The 16,902-nt window shown below is 44.3% G+C and overlaps 1 protein-coding gene across 5 annotated transcripts in view; it reads right to left on the bottom strand.

Moving 5' to 3' along the window:
• The window catches only part of gdpd5b (glycerophosphodiester phosphodiesterase domain containing 5b), a 291,231-nt gene that overhangs the window by 82,439 nt on the left and 191,890 nt on the right, over positions 1 to 16,902 (bottom strand). For all 5 annotated transcript variants that reach the window (XM_063054660.1, XM_063054665.1, XM_063054662.1 and 2 more), the window contains exon 3: positions 11,653 to 11,756. In XM_063054660.1, the coding sequence (XP_062910730.1) occupies positions 11,653 to 11,756 (104 nt within the window). The remainder of the gene's footprint in view (positions 1 to 11,652; positions 11,757 to 16,902) is intronic.

Genomic DNA, 16,902 nt, shown 5'->3' with positions numbered 1-16,902 from the left:
CATTAGCTTCATGATATTCACAACTGTCATGTCCATCACCCAAGGCAATGCAACACACTACAGCACCAACAACTGGGGTTCAATTCCCACCTCTGCCTGTAAGGAATCTCTACGTTCTCCCTGTGAATGCACAGGTCTCCTCCAGGGGCTCCAGTTTCCTCCCACAGTCCAAAGGTGTACCAGGTAGGGTTAGTAAGTTGTGGACACGCTACATTGCCTCCAGAAGCACGGTGACGCTTGCGGGCTGCCCCCAGCGCATTTTCAGACTGTGTTGGTCATTGACGCAAACGATGCACTTCACTGTATGTTCCGATGTACAAGTAACAAGTAAAACTAATCTAATCACTAAACTTGGCAGGGGCAGCTTAGCATTTCCACATCAACCTCCAAAGCCTCGCAATAAAAGTCCCAGCACACGCATGTGTGTTCCTAGAGTATGCACACACACATGATGCGATATCACCTACACGAAAGCCATGACACAAAGGAGCAGAATTAACCCAATTTGCTCATTGCATCTGCCCCACCATTCCATCAGGGCTGATTTATTACTTTCTCAACCCCCATTTTCCTGCCTTCTCCCCGTACACTGAGACACATTTACTAATCAAGAACCTATCACCTCCATTTTAAATATACCCAATGACTTTGCCCCCACAGCCATCTGTGGCAATGAATGCCACACTTTCACTACCCTCCAGCCAAATAAATTTCTCCTCATCTCTGTTCTCAGTGGATGTCCTTCCATTCTAGGGGTGTGCCCTCTGGTCCTAGACCACAACCCCCCACTATTGGAAAAATCCTCTCCATGCTCACGCCACCTAGACCTTTCAATATTGGGTAGGTTTCAATGAGATCTCTCCTCATTCTTTGAAACTCCAGCAATTACAGGCCCAGAGCCATCAAATGCTTTTCATACATCAACCCTTTCCTTTTCAGTATCAGCCTCGTAAACCTCCTCTGGACCCTCTCTAATGGCAGTACATCCGCTCTTACATTAACGTGCACACAGCAAAGATTCCAGGAACAGCAGCATGGCGATAGCAAAGCTTGCATCAGAGACTTTAGTCGAGCAAGCCAGGGAAAACCGTTTACTTCTCTTAGAAAAGCAGCTCTTCAGAGGAGGGACGGTTGTCAAACTGTCAATTAAGTATTCTTGTTAAGAAGCATTGTCAGCAAATTTTTTAAAAATGTGACGGCTCTTTCAAACACGAACAGCATGATAATAACCACAAATAATTTGTTTATTTTTTTGGTAAGGATCTCAGTAGAAGGATAAATGTTGGCCTCAGTCCAAGAAAACTCAGCATTTTTACTAAAAATATTCCCATGGGATTTTATCGATATTCCCAGGGAGCAGAGGTTAAGATCACAGCAGAACACAGAACATCTGACCAGGCTACATCTGGAGGGTAGTCTATAAGATGTTGGAGCAGAAATAATGTGGGTGCCAGGTTAGCATGGAGGTTAGTGCCACACTATTACAGCTTGGGGCGTCTGAGTTGGGGTTCAAATCCGGCATCTACCGTAAGGAGTCTCTCTACGTCATACCATTTCTTAGGTAAGAGGTCCAAATCTGCTTAAAGTCATAGAGTCATAGAATCATAGAAAAGTACAGCACAGGAATAGGTCCTTTGGCCCATCGAGCCTGTACAGTACCATTTAAAATACCTAGTCCTACATCTGAACCATAGCCCTACATATCCCTAACCATCCATGGTACCTCCCTTCCTGAACACACCTAACAAACTCCACCCCATCTAAACCCTTTGCACTAAGGAGATGCCAGTCAATATTAGGAAAGTTAAAATCTCCCATCACAACAACCATATTATTATTATTTCAGAAATCTGCATCCCTATCTGTTCCTCAATATCTCTGTTACTATTGGGGGGGGGTCTATAAAAAACACCCAGTAGAGTTATTGCCCCTTTCCTGTTTCTGACTTCCACTCACACTGACTCAGTCGACCATCCCTCCATGACTTCCTCCTTTTCTGCAACTGTGACACTATCGCTAATTAGCACTGCCACACCCCCACCTCTTTTGGCTCCCTCTCTATTCTTTTTGAGGCATCTAAAGCCTGGCAAACTCAGCAGCCATTCCTGCTCCTGAAACATCCAAGTCTCCGTAATGGCCACAGCGTCACAGTGATCCACGCTTTAAGTTCATCCGCCTTGTTTATGATACTCCCTGCATTAAAATAGACACATCTCAAACCATCAGTTTGAGTGCATCTTTGCTCTAACATCTGCCTATCCTTCCTCACAAACTCCCTACAAGCTGTCTCTACTTGTGCCCCAACCGTCCAGTCCTCTGCCTCTTCAGTTTGGTTCCCACCTCCCTGCAAATCTAGTTTAAACCCTCCCCAGTAGTATCAGCAAACCTCCCCGGCAGGATATTGGTCCCCCTCGGATTCAAGTGCAGCCCGTCCTTTTTGTACAGGTCACACCTGCCCCAGAAGAGGTCCCAATGATCCAAAAATCTGAATCCCTGCCCCCTGCCCCAATCCTTCAGCCACACATTTATTCTACATTGTATCCTATTCTTATACTCACGGCCGCGTGGCGCAGGCAGCAATCCCAAGATTACTACCTTAGAGGTCCTGCTTCTCAGCTTCCTTCCGAACACCCTGTATTCTGCTTTCAGGACCTCCATCCTTTTTCCCCTATGTCGTTGGTACCAATATGTACCGTGACCGCTGGCTGCTCACCCTCCCATTTCAAGATATTGTGGAAGCACTCAGAAGCATCACGAACCCTGGCACCTGGGAGGCAAACTACCATCCTTATTTCTTTTTTGTGCCCACAGAATCGCCTATCTGTCTTCCTAACTATAGAGTCCCGTATTACCGCTGCCACACTCTTCCGTTCCCTACCCTTCTAAGCCACAGGGCCAGACTCAGTGCCAGAGACATGGACATTGTTTCTTTCCCCAGACAGGTCGTCCCTCCCAACAGTACTCAAAATGGAGTACTTATTGTTAAGGGGGACAGCCACAGAGGTGCTCTCCACTACCTGACGTCCTCCCTTCCATCTGCATGGAGTCACAGGAAGTAATGGAGGTACTTAATGAATACTTTGCTTCAGTATATGCCATGAAGTTAATTTTTATTCTTTAAGTGGGGTGTAATTGCAGTGTGTTGGTAATCTCCAATTTCACAACGTATGTCAGTGATATTAAACTTGATTCTGATTCTCATAGGTACACTCTGAGTAATCAAATGGGACTTCAGAAATGCATCCACTTTCATAGGGGGTGAGTTTACTTATGTAGGCAGGCATTGGCTTGATCTCCGTTACAAAGCTGGATTACACGGGACACTTGGAGGTGGATTAATGACTGTGTGTAATTCCGGGTAATTAGAACCTCAAGAACTAAGGCAAATGTGTTTCGGCAGAGCTCTGAGCAACAACAGTGTTTCCATGAGTCCCGTTGTCAATCTAACTATTATCAGATCCGTACCACCCGCTGGCTTCACAAAGCGTGCCAGTCAGGTCATTGCAACTGAAATCCGTTCACTTTTAACTCTCTGAACTCCATTCAACTTCAGTCACCCCATCACTGAACTGTTCCAACAGCCACTGGACTCACTTTCAAGGACTCTTCATCTCACGTTCTCAATATTTATTGCTTATTTATTATTAATATTTCTCTTTTCTCTCTTTCTTTTAGAATTTGCACACTTTGCTGATTTTTTTGTACATTGGTAGTTTCTCCATCTAGTTGGGTGCAGTCTTCCATTGATTCGATTGTGTTTATTGTATTTTCTGTGAATGCCCACAAGAAAATTAATCTCAGGGTTGTACATAGTGACACATTTGTACTTTGACAATAAATTTATTTTGTAACTGAACTGAAGACATGGAACACTGCAGCACAGTACAAATCCTTCGGACCCCAATTGTCTGCCACAGCTACCCTGAGAAACTGTTCTATCTCCTGATGTAAGGAACACTTTCAGTACGCTGGATGAACTCAGCAGGTCGGGCAGCATCAGTCAGAAACGATGAGTCGACGTTTCGGGCCGGAACCCTTCGTCAGGACTGAAGAATGAAAGATGGGGAAGGACTTGAAGAATGCTTGTACGTTCAGTTGAAAGACCAGTAATTTGAAAGACAAAGGGGTGGGGGAGGGGAAGCATCGATGTCGTAGCCCTGAAAACAATGGGTGGTAGAAGAAGGAGGCGGAACCATGAGGGAGCTGGGGGAGGGGGCAGAGTGAAATAGGGATAGAGGAAGGGAGGGTGAGGGAATTACCAGAAGTTGGAGAATTCTATGTTCATACCAAGGGGCTGGAGACTACCTAGACGGTATCTGAGGTGTTGCTCCTCCAACCTGAGTTTAGCCTCATTATGGCAGTAGAGGAGGCCATGTATGGACATATCTGAATGGGAATGGGAAGCAGAGTTGAAGTGGGTGGCTATCTATGGGTGGGTTCCTATCTCCTGATCTGTTCCCTTTCTTTAGTGCGGAGCTGTGGGAGGGACATTCCCAGCCAGAACACACCTCAGACTTACAACGCCTATAAAAAGTATTCACCCCCCTTGGAAGTTTTCATGTTTTACTTGTTTTACGACATTGAATCACAGTGCACTTACCTTTGCTTTTTTGACACCGATCAATAGAAAAAGGTTCTTTCGTGTCAAAGTGAAAACAGATCTCTACAAAGTGATCTAAATTAATTACAGTTATAAAACACAAAATAATTGATTGCACAAGTATTTACGCCCTTCAAGTCAGTATTTAGTAGATGCACCTTTGGCAGCAATTACAGCCTTGAGTCTGTGTGGATAGGTCTCTATCAGCTTTGCACATCTGCACACTGCAATTTTTCCCCATTCTCCTATACAAAACTGCTCAAGCTCTGTCAGATTGCATGGGGATTGTGAGTAAACAGCCCTTTTCTAACTTACGCAACACACATCAAAGTTGCTGGTGAACGCAGCAGGCCAGGCAGCATCTATAGGAAGAGGCGCAGTCGACGTTTCAGGCCGAGACCCTTCGTCAGCCCTTTTCTAACTTGTTCTGTTCTTACACAGTCACTCAGTTTTTGAGGACGGCCTGCTCTCGGCAGTTTACAGCTGCGCCATATTCTTCCCATTTCTTGATGATTGACTTAACTGTACTCCGAGGGATACTCAGTGACTTGGAAATTTTCTTGTATCCATCTCCTGACTTGTGCTTTTCAATAACCTTTTGACGGAGTTGCTTGGAGTGTTATCTTGTCATCACGGTGCAGTTTTTGCCAGGATAATGACTCATCAGCAGTTCGACCTTCCAGATACAGATGTATTTTTACTACAATCAATTGAAACCGCTTGACTGTACATAGGTGATCTCCATTTAACTAATTATGCGACTTCTAAAACAAATTGGCTGCATCAGTGATGATCTGGTGTGTTATATTCAAGGGGGTGAATACTTAATGCAATCAATTATTTTGTGTTTCATATTTGTAACTAATTTACATCACTTTGTAGAGATCTGTTTTCACTTTGACATGAAGAGTCTTCTTCTGTTCATCAGTGTCAAAAAGCCAAATTAAATCCACCGTGTTTCAATGTTGTAAAACAATAAAACGTGAAAACTTCCAAGGTTGGTGAATAATTTTTATAGGCACTGTAATTACCTCCCAGAAAAGAAAATCTGAATAATTAGTCATTGTCATGATGCTATTTGTGAGCAGGGTGTTGCTGTTTAATAATTAGTTACCAGTCCCACACTGAATCAGAGAACTCTGAATCACTGACATACACTCAGTGGCCACTATGTTAAGTTGACCTGTACACCTGCTTGTTAATGAAAATGTCTGATCAGCCAATCATGTGGCAGCAACTCAATGCATAAAAGCACGCAGACAAGGTCAAGAGGTTCAGTTGTTCAGACAAAGCATCAGAATGGGGAAGAAATGTGATCCAACTGACTTTGACTGTGGAATGATTGTTGGTGCCAGGCACGGTGATTTGAGTATCTCAGAAACTGCCAATTTTCTGGGATTTTCACGCAGAAGAGCCTCTAGAATTTACAGAGAATGGTGTGAGAAGCAAAAAGACATCCATTGAGTGGCAGTTCTGTGGGCAAAAATGCCTTGTTAATGAGAGCAGTCAGAGGAGAATAGTCCTCCTTAGAGAAGACTGGTTCAAGCTGACAGGAAGATGATAGTATTTCAGATAAACTTGTGTTACAACAGTGGTGTACAGAAGAACATTTCTGAATGCACAACACATCAAACCTCGCAGTGCGTGGGCTACAGCAGCAGAAGAGCATGAACATAAAGTGGCCACTTTATTAGGTACAGGACGTACTTAATGAAGTGGCCACTGAATGTACGTTGTGAAAAGGAGGAGGAGGAGGAGAAGATGGCGGCGCGACGCAGCGCGTGCGGCCTCTCCGGTGAATGATATCTGTAATCTGTCAAGTAGGGGACCGTGCACAATTCTGACTTGATGGAGACGGACGTGAGAGTACGGAGGAACATCTGGAGAAACTTCTGAAATGCCCGCTTCGCTGCCGCTGCTACTGTGTGGTAACCGGAACCTCCGGAGCAGAAGGCTCCGAATCCTCGGCTTTGCTTGTTTCAGTGGCCGGCGCGAGGGCAAAGGCGCTCGGCAGAGGATGGCGCTCGGGAGGCTGTATTGGAGGGGCTGGTCAGAGGCTCGAAGTTTTCGGACGGACGGACTCAGTGTCGGCTGTGGTCGAGTGCTTCCAATGCATCGGCAGTTGTCGGTGCCTGGAGGTTTATGGCAGGGAGTTTCTCCCTTTTTCCACCTGCTATTGGGGACTTGGGAGTCGATCAGGAATTGAGACTTTTTTTTACCGTGCCCATGGTCTGTTCTTTATCAAATTATGGTATTGCTTTGCACTGCTGTAACTACATGTTATAATTATGTGGTTCTGTCGTGTTAGTCTTTGGTTTGTCCTGTTTTCTGTGATATAGTCATAGTCATACATAGTCATACTTTATTGATCCCGGGGGGAAATTGGTTTTCGTTACAGTTGCTCCACAAATAATAAATAGTAATAGAACCATAAATAGTTAAATAGTAATATGTAAATTATGCCAGTAAATTATGAAATAAGTCCAGGACCAGCCTATTGGCTCAGGATGTCTGACCCAGGACCTCAGTCTCCTCAGGAAATAGAGACGGCTCTGACCCTTCTTGTAGACAGCCTCAGTGTTCTTTGACCAGTCCAGTTTATTGTCAATTCGTATCCCCAGGTATTTGTAATCCTCCACCGACCCCCTGGATGGAAACAGGGGTCACCGGTACCTTAGCTCTCCTCAGGTCTACCACCAGCTCCTTAGTCTTTTTCACATTAAGCTGCAGATAATTCTGCTCACACCATGTGACAAAGTTTCCTACCGTAGCCCTGTACTCAGCCTCATCTCCCCTGCTGATGCATCCAACTATGGCAGAGTCATCCAAAAACTTCTGAAGATGACAAGACTCTGTGCAGTAGTTGAAGTCCGAGGTGTAAATGGTGAAGAGAAAGGGAGACAAGACAGTCACCTGTGGAGCCCCAGTGCTGCTGATCACTCTGTCGGACACACAGTGTTGCAAGCACACGTACTGTGGTCTGCCAGTCAGGTAATCAAGAATCCATGACACCAGGAAAGCATCCACCTGCATCGCTGCCAGCTTCTCCCCCAGCAGAGCAGGGCGGATGGTGTTGAACGCACTGGAGAAGTCAAAAAACATGACCCTCACAGTGCTCGCTGGCTTGCTCTGGAGGAACATTGTATCATTTCTTAATGCATGTATGCATTTCTAAATGACAATAAAGGAGGACTGAGTGTTCTCATAATCTAAAAAAAAATTATTTTGTGTCAGCAGTACAGTGCAATACATGAAATATACCATAAATTATAATATATTTTTAAAAAATACATCGTGCAAAGAGAGAGCAAAGGTAGTGAGATAGTGATCATGGGTTTATGAACATTAAATTCTATTACATCAAATACTATTACAGCTACAGAAAGGGTGGGTAATGTAGCAGGATCCTCCATTGAGTCAGTATGGGTGGAAGTCAGGAACAGGAAGGGAGCAGTTACTCTACTGGGAGTATTTTATAGGTCTCCTGGTAGCAGCAGAGATACGGAGGAGCAGATTGGGAGGCAGATTTTGGAAAGGTACAAAAATAACAGTGTTGTTATCGTGGGTGACTTTAACTTCCCTAATATTGATTGGCACCTGATTAGTTCCAAGGGTTTAGATGGGGCAGAGTTTGTCAAGTGTGTCCTGTCACAGTATGTTGACAGGCTGACCAGGGGGAATGCCATACTAGATCTAGTACTAGGTAATGAACCGGGTCAGGTCACAGATCTCTCAGTGGGTGAGCATCTGGGGGACAGCGACCACCACTCCCTGGCCTTTAGCACTATCATGGAAAAGGATAGAATCAGAGAGGACAGGAAAATTTTTAATTGGGGAAAGGCAAATTATGAGGCTATAAGGCTAGAACTTGCAGGTGTGAATTGGGATGATGTTTTTGCAGGGAAATGTACAATGGACATGTGGTCGATGTTTAGAGATCTCTTGCAGGATGTTAGGGATAAATTTGTCCCGGTGAGGAAGATAAAGAATGGTAGGGTGAAGGAACCATGGGTGACAAGTGAGGTGGAAAATCTAGTCAGGTGGAAGAAGGCAGCATACATGAGGTTTAGGAAGCAAGGATCAGATGGGTCTATTGAGGAATATAGGGTAGCAAGAAAGGAGCTTAAGAAGGGGCTGAGATGAGCAAGAAGGGGGCATGAGAAGGCCTTGGCGAGTAGGGTAAAGGAAAACCCCAAGGCATTCTTCAATTATGTGAAGAACAAAAGGATGACAGGAGTGAAGGTAGGACCGATTAGAGATAAAGGTGGGAAGATGTGGAGGCTGTGGAAGTGAGTGAGGTCCTCAATGAATATTTCTCTTCGGTATTCACCAGTGAGAGGGAACTTGATGACAGTGAGGACAATATGAGTGAGGTTGATGTTCTGGAGCATGTTGATATTAAGGGAGAGGAGGTGTTGGAGTTGTTAAAATACGTTTGGACAGATTAGTCCCTAGGCCCTGACGGAATATTCCCCAGGCTGCTCTACGAGGCAAGGGAAGAGATTGCTGAGCCTCTGGCTAGGATCTTTATGTCCTCGTTGTCCATGGGAATGGTACCGTAGGATTGGAGGGAGGCGAATGATGTTCCCTTGTTCAAAAAAGGTAGTAGGGATAGTCTGGGTAATTATAGACCAGCGAGCCTTACGTCTATGGTGGGAAAGCTGTTGGAAAAGATTCTTAGAGATAGGATCTATAGGCATTTAGAGAAACATGGTCTGATCAGGAACAGTCAGCATGGCTTTGTGAAGGGCAGATCGTGTCTAACAAGCCTGATAGAGTCCTTTGAGGAGGTGACCAGGCATATAGATGAGGGTAGTGCAGTGGATGTGATCTACATGGATTTTAGTAAGGCATTTGACAAGGTTCCACATGGTAGGCTTATTCAGAAGGCCAGAAGGCATGGGATCCAGGGAAGTTTGGCCAGGTGGATTCAGAATTGGTTTGCCTGCAGAAGGCAGAGGGTCGCGGTGGAGGGAGTACATTCGGATTGAAGGGCTGTGACTAGTGCTGACCTGGATGTGGGGGTAGAAGGGTGGGTCGGCAAGTTTGCAGACGACACAAAGGTTGGTGGTGTTGTAGATAGTGTAGAGGATTGTCGAAGATTGCAGAGAGACATTGATAGGATGCAGAAGTGGGCTGAGAAGTGGCAGATGGAGTTCAACCCAGAGAAGTGTGAGGTGGTACACTTTGGAAGGACAAACTCCAAGGCAGAGTACAAAGTAAATGGCAGGATACCTGGTAGTGTGGAGGAGCAGAGGGATCTGGGCTACATGTCCACAGATCCCTGTAAGTTGCCTCACGGGTAGATAGGGTAGTTAAGAAAGCTTATGGGCTGTTAGCTTTCATAAGTCGAGGGATAGAGTTTAAGAGTCACGAGGTAATGATGCAGCTCTATAAAACTCTGGTTAGGTCACACTTGGACTACTGTGTCCAGTTCTGGTTGCCTCACTATAGGAAGGATGTGGAAGCATTGGAAAGGGTACAGAGGAGATTTACCAGGATGCTGCCTGGTTTAGAGAGTACACATTATGATCAGAGACTAAGGGAGCTAGGGCTTTACTCTTTGGAGAGAAGGAGGATGAGAGGAGACATGATAGAGGTGTACAAGATAATAAGAGGAATAGATAGAGTGGATAGCCAGCGCCTCTTCCCCAGGGCACCACTGTTCAATACAAGAGGACATGGCTTTAAGGTAAGGGGTGGGAAGTTCATGGGGGATATTAGAGGAAGGTTTTTTACCCAGAGAGTGGTTGGTGCGTGGAATGCACTGCCTGAGTCAGTGGTGGAGGCAGATACACTAGTGAAGCTTAAGAGACTACTAGACAGGTATATGGAGGAATTTAAGGTGGGGGGGGGTATATGGGAAGCAGGGTTTGATGGTCGGCACAACATTGTGGGCCGAAGGGCCTGTACTGTGCTGTACTATTCTATGAACTGTTCAGAAATCTGACGATGGAGGGGAAGAAGCTGTTCCCAAAACTTTCAGTGTGAGTCTTCAGGCTTCTGTATCTCCTCTCTGATGGTAGTAATGAGAAGAGGGCATGTCGTGGGTGAGGAGCTTTCTTAATGATGGAGGCATCAGCTTTTGAATATATGCTTGATGGTGTGGTGGCCAGTGCCCGGATGGGGCTGGCTGAGCTTACAAGCCTCTGCAGCTTTTTCCAGTCCTATACAGTGGCAGCTCCATACCAGACAATGATGCAACCAGTCAGAATGCTCCCCACGGTACATCTGCGGAAATTCGCAACAGTCCCGCTGCTGTCTGTAAGGAGTTTGTAAGTGCTTCTCATGACTGTGTGGGTTTCCTCCACGAGCTCTGGTTTCCTACTGTCCAGAGACGGAACTGAACCCCAAACTTTCAATCACTGCTGCTGTAAAGCTAACTGCCATGCTACCATGCAACCCCTAAACAGGAGCAAAGAGGCAATGGCGGCATTGTAGAGTTTGTACGTTGAGATGTTTAATAGTGGTTTAACACGTCTCCACTGAGCACCACCAGGAACGTCCTGACCAGCTGCATAACCGCCTGATACGGGAATTGCAGGGCATCTGATCACAAGACCTTACAAAGACCTGCAAGGACTGCTGAGGGGGTCACTGGGGTCTTTCTTCCACTCATCCAAGACATTTACCAGGAGCCCTTAGCATTGTCAATGATCTCTCCCATCCATCTAACCATCTCTTTGACCCTCTACCTTCAGGAAGGAGGTGCCGTATCATTAGATCAAGAACTGCTTCTTTCCCCCAGCGGTGAGACTATTAAATTCCCTGCCACCACTCATCACGTAAGCATTAAACTGTTTATTTTTTCACTTGAGTCATAAATGCACCTTATTACTTGTTCGCTTATTGTGGTAATATTACCTTGTGTGTTGTGCTTGAGTATACGTATTGTGTTGTGCGCCTTGGTCCGGAGAAACGTCGTTTCATTTGGAGGTATACATGTGTACGGTCGAATGGTAATAAACTTGAACTTGAACTTGAGATGCTTAATAATGGCTTAACATGTCTCCACTGGGTATGCAGCCAATGAACAAGCCATCTCCACTTACCAGTTGAACTCATTATAGTCGTTATGTACCTCCCACCAGAAGTAGAACCAGACCAGGGTCAGGAAAAAAGTGATGCAGAGGATGAGGAACCACAGGCGCTCCCACTGTCGAGAGATAATGAGAGAAATACAGAAATATATCAGTACAGATCAGGGGCTGCTGTCACATCCTTGGAGTCTATTAGACCATAAGACATTGGGGCAGAATTAGGCTATTTGGTCCGTTGATCCATTTCCCTCTCAGCCCCAGTCTCCTGCCTTCTCTCTGTAACCTTTCACACCCTGATTTATCAAGAACCTATCAACCTCCACCTTAAATACACCCAATGACCTGGCCTCCATAGCCGCCTGTGACAACAAATTCCACCGATTCACCATCCTCTGGCTAAAAAAATTCCTCCTCATCTCTGTTCTAAATGGATGCCCCTCTGTTCTGAGGCTGTGCCCTCTGGTCCTGGACTCCCCCCACTATAATAAACATTCTCTCCACATTTACTCAGTCTAGGCCTTTCAACATTCAATAGATTTCAATGAGATCTCCTCTCATTCCTCTAAACTCCAGTGAGTACAGGCTAAGAGCCATCATATGCTCTTCATACATTAACTCTTTCAGTCCCAGAACTATTTCCATGAACCTGCTTTGAACCCTCTCCAATATCAGCACATCCGCTCTTGGAGAAGGGGCCCAAAACTGGTCACAACACCATAAACAAGACCTCCCCAATGCCTTATAAAGCCTCAAAAGTACATCCTTGCTTTTATTTTGTATTCTATTTTATATAGTCTGGGTGATCTCACAGTCAGGCAGCTGAAAGAAGATGGCAATCACACGTGCGAGAATGCACACAATCCAGCGAACTGGGATTTACTTCATAATGGTATTTAACCCGCTTCCTTTTGCTTCAATTTATCAAGTCTTGAGTGAAGTACAGCGATGACCACGCTCTCTGCTTGCCTTCGTCCACGCTCAGGGAAAGAAGATTAGTGATTTAGATAGGCACTGTAAATGGAGAGGTATTTATTTAATTCCAGGTTATTGATTTCATGGGGTTAGCTTTTAGTTAGCTTGAGAGCTTTTAGTTAGTGGCCAGGTTGGCCTAGTATTTATTATTTTCTTTAATTCTTATTAAAATTTAGTTAACCGTTCATTCACCCATCAGGGTAAAACATCCATACTAGAGCACCAGACTCTAAAACAACAACTTTCCCCAAGAGGTAAACTGATCAACACCTCCACCACGACTTTATCAGTTCCTGTCAGACCCTCCTGTGCCTAGCATCACTTTATGGATATACAATCAATCTACAGTATGTACACTGTATATGCTATTTTATATATTTATATTTATTGTGTTTTTTATTATTGTGTTATTTATCTTATTCTGTTTTCTTTGTGCTGTATCAGATCCGGAGTAACAATTATTTCACGCTCCTTTACACGTGTGTATTGGAAATTACATTACACGATCTTGAACCTTGAATCACAAAGAGCAGGGTGCCCTGTGGAACACCAGGGGTCACCGACCAGTGTGATCCTTAACCTGTGATCGTGGCTGGTTTGTAAGTGTAGACTCCTTCACCTGAAATGCCACTTCTATCAGCACTAGCTGGGCAGTGGCTTCACACAGCCTTTAACCCTTGCCGTGCCTGATTGGACCTCTTAAAGATTAGTTCTATGTGTCACATATATATCAAATATCGAAACTCAGTAAACAGTTCATCCTGTGTCTGTCTCCCTCTGCATCTGGGCCATTACTGCCATCTCTCTGGCCCCACATTCATCCTTAGAACACCTGGAGAATAAAGACGCATACGTAAGGCTCCTTTTCATTGACTACAGCTCTGCCTTTATTACCAGCATTCCAAATAAACTGATTCTTAAGCTCCGGAACCTGGGCCTTAGCACTCAGATCTGCAGCTGGATCTTTAACTTCCTCACAGATAGGACCCAGGCTGTAAAAATAGGGGACAAGCTCTCCTCTACAATCACTGTGAGCACCGGTGCCCCACAAGGCTGTGTACTCAGCCCCCTGCTGTACTCACTGTACACCCATGATTGTGCAAGTTTCCATCAAACTCAATATATAAGTTTGCTGATGACACAACAATTGTAGGCCGTATCTCGGGTAATGATGAGTTTGAGTACAGAGAGGAAATTAAGAACCTGGTGGCATGGTGCGAAGACAATAACCTATCCCTCAACGTCAGCAAGACGAAGGAATTGGTTGTTGACTTCAGAAGGAGTAGCAGACCGCACAACCCAATTTACATCGGTGGTGCGCAAGTGGAACAGGTCAAAAGCTTTAAGTTCCTCGGGGTCAATATTACAAATGACCTGACTTGGTCCAACCAAGCAGAGTTCACTGCCAAGAAGGCCCACCAGTGCCTTTACTTCCTGAGAAAACTAAAGAAATTTGGCCTGTCCCCTAAAACCCTCACTAATTTTTATAGATGCACCATAGAAAGCATTCTTCTAGGGTGCATCACAACCTGGTATGGAAGTTGTCCTGTCCAAGACCGAAAGAAACTGCAGAAGATCGTAAACACGGCGAAGCACATCACACAAACCAATCTTCTGCCCTTGGACTCACTTTACACTGCACGCTGTCGGAGCAGTGCTGCCAGGATAATCAAGGACATGACCCACCCAGCCAACACACTTTTCGTCCCTCTTCCCTCCGGGAGAAGGCTCAGGAGCTTGAAGACTTGTACGGCCAGATTTGGGAACAGCTTCTTTCCAACTGTGATAAGACTGCTGAACGGATCCTGACCCGGATCTGAGCCGTACCCTCCAAATATCCGGACCTGCCTCTCAGTTTTTTTGCACTGCCTTACTTCCCATTTTTCTATTTTCTATTTGTGATTTGTAATTTAAATTTTTAATATTTACTAATTTTTACTATTTTTAATATTTAATATTTGTAATCCAGGGCGTGGGAAACGCAGAATCAAATATCGCTGTGATGATTGTACGTTCTAGTACCAATTGTTTGGTGACAATAAAGTATAAAGTATTACTGAACTTTCGTCAGCTGTGAGGTCAAGGTCATGACCGACTAAACCTCAGGCCTTTTCCTCTCAGGATGAATCTCCTCCTGAAGCTAGGTCCAAGTCAAAGAAATCCATTATCCAAGTATATGCATATGTTACCACACGTGTACACAACTCAGTCCATCACAGGCAAAGACTTCCCCAACACTAAGCACATCTACAAGGAGCGCTGCCACAAGAAAGCAGCATCCATCATCAAGGATCCCCACCACCCAGCGCGTGCTCTCTTCTTGCTGCTGCCATCGGGCAGGAGGTCCAGAAACATTGGTCTCACACCACCGGGTTCAAGAACAATTGTTACCCCTCAACCATCAGGCTCCTGAACCAGAGTGGGAACTTCACTCCCATCAACTCCGAGCTGATTTCACAACCTCTGGACTCACTTTCAAGGACTCGTCAATTCATGTTCTCACTACTATTTATCTATTTTTTAATATACTTGCACAGATTGTCTTCTTTTGCACATTGGCTGTTTGTAATGAACACCAAGCTGAAATGAATACAGAACACACTTTCGATTTTGTCTTTAATATTCTGTGTTTCTCGCTCGTTCTTTTTTGTTGCCATTTGTGTGAGTTGTTTTTGTTTGCACGTGGGGGTGGGGGGTGGTTGATGTTTTTCTTTGAACAGGTTCCATGGTTTTCTTTGTTTCGAGGCTGTCTGTGCAGAAGACGAATCTCAGGGTTGTAAATTGCGTACATACTATGATAATAAATGCCATTTGAATCCTTTGTCAGTCTTTGGCTGGGGGTAGTTTTTCATTGTTTCTATTGTATCTCTTTGTTCTGCTGTGAATTCCTGTGAGAAAATGAATCTCAAGATGACATATAAATAAACATGAGAAATTCTGTGGATGCTGGAAATCCAAGGAAACACGCACAAAATGCTGGAGGAACTCAGCAGGTCAAGCAACGTCTATGGAAAAGAGTAAACAGTTGACATTGTGGGCCGAGAGACCTTCTTCAGGACGGGAAAAGAAGGTCAAAGTCAGAATAAAAATGTTGGGGGAGGGAGAACTGATGAAGGGTCTCGGCCCGAAACGGCAACTGTTTACTCATTTCCACAGATGCTGCCTGGCCTGCTGAGTTCCTCAATGATATACACATACTTCGATAATAACATCATTTTGAACTTTGAACTATATACTGCTTTGACATTCATTTTCTTGCAGGCATTCAGAGTAGAACAATGAAATACAGTAGAATTTATGAAAAAGCACACAAAAAGACTGACAAACAACCAATGCGCAAAATAGTCATACTGTGGAGGTAACACACAAAATACTGGATGAACTTGTGTGTTGCTCTGGATTTCCAGCATCTGCAGAATCTCCTGTGTTGATGATACTGTGGAGGTACTGAGTATTGTGCTGTGTGTGGCTACAAGCAAACACTGGGAGGGAACCAGGGACTCACTAAAGAATATGCAATCATTTGTATAGTACTGAGCAAAAGTCTGAGACACATGTTAAAAAAAAAATTCTGTAAAGCAAAGATGCTTTCAAAACTAATGAAATGAAAAGTTTCCAAATATTAAACAAATTACAACAAAGAGCACTGAACAGTAAAAAACTGTATCAAATAATAATTATTATTACTATTATTATGAGTACTTTATTGATCCCGAGTGTGAAATTCTTTTGCTACAGCAGCAACATGTAAAAACACATTTAGCAGTGTGCAGACTTAACTAATTATAAAATACAGAATAATATTATACACATAATAACTTGTTCAGCACAGCATTGTGCTGTAGTTTTTCTATGTTTCTATGTTTAACAATAATTTACTGATTGCAATAATGTGCAGTATCAATGTATGAAATAATGAAACGGAGACTATTGTACTATGATGTGTGTTCTCCTGTTGCACAGAGATAAACCATTGAATTTGATAGGAAAGATTTTCTGGAATGATCCTTGTAACAGCAGAGCAGAATGACCCTGTTCGAAAGGTCATCGAGAGGATGTGCCAGATTGTCCATCATGGATAACAGTTTGTTTAGTGATCTCAAATCAATACTTGGTGTGACCAGCTTTGGCCTTTAAAATTGCATCAATTCTGTGTCACTCAGTTTTATAAGAAAATCAGTTGGTAGGTTGTTCCAAGCATCTTGGAGAACTTGCCACAGTTCTTCTGCAGATGTTGGCTGTCTCATTTGCTTCTGTCTCTCCAGGTAATCCCAGACAGCCTCGATGATG

The sequence above is a fragment of the Mobula hypostoma genome, chromosome 7 (genome assembly GCF_963921235.1).
Source record: "Mobula hypostoma chromosome 7, sMobHyp1.1, whole genome shotgun sequence".
Classification (NCBI taxonomy): Eukaryota; Metazoa; Chordata; class Chondrichthyes; order Myliobatiformes; family Myliobatidae; genus Mobula; species Mobula hypostoma.
Note: the sequence above shows the minus strand (reverse complement) of the source record. Positions and strands in the feature narration are given on the sequence as shown.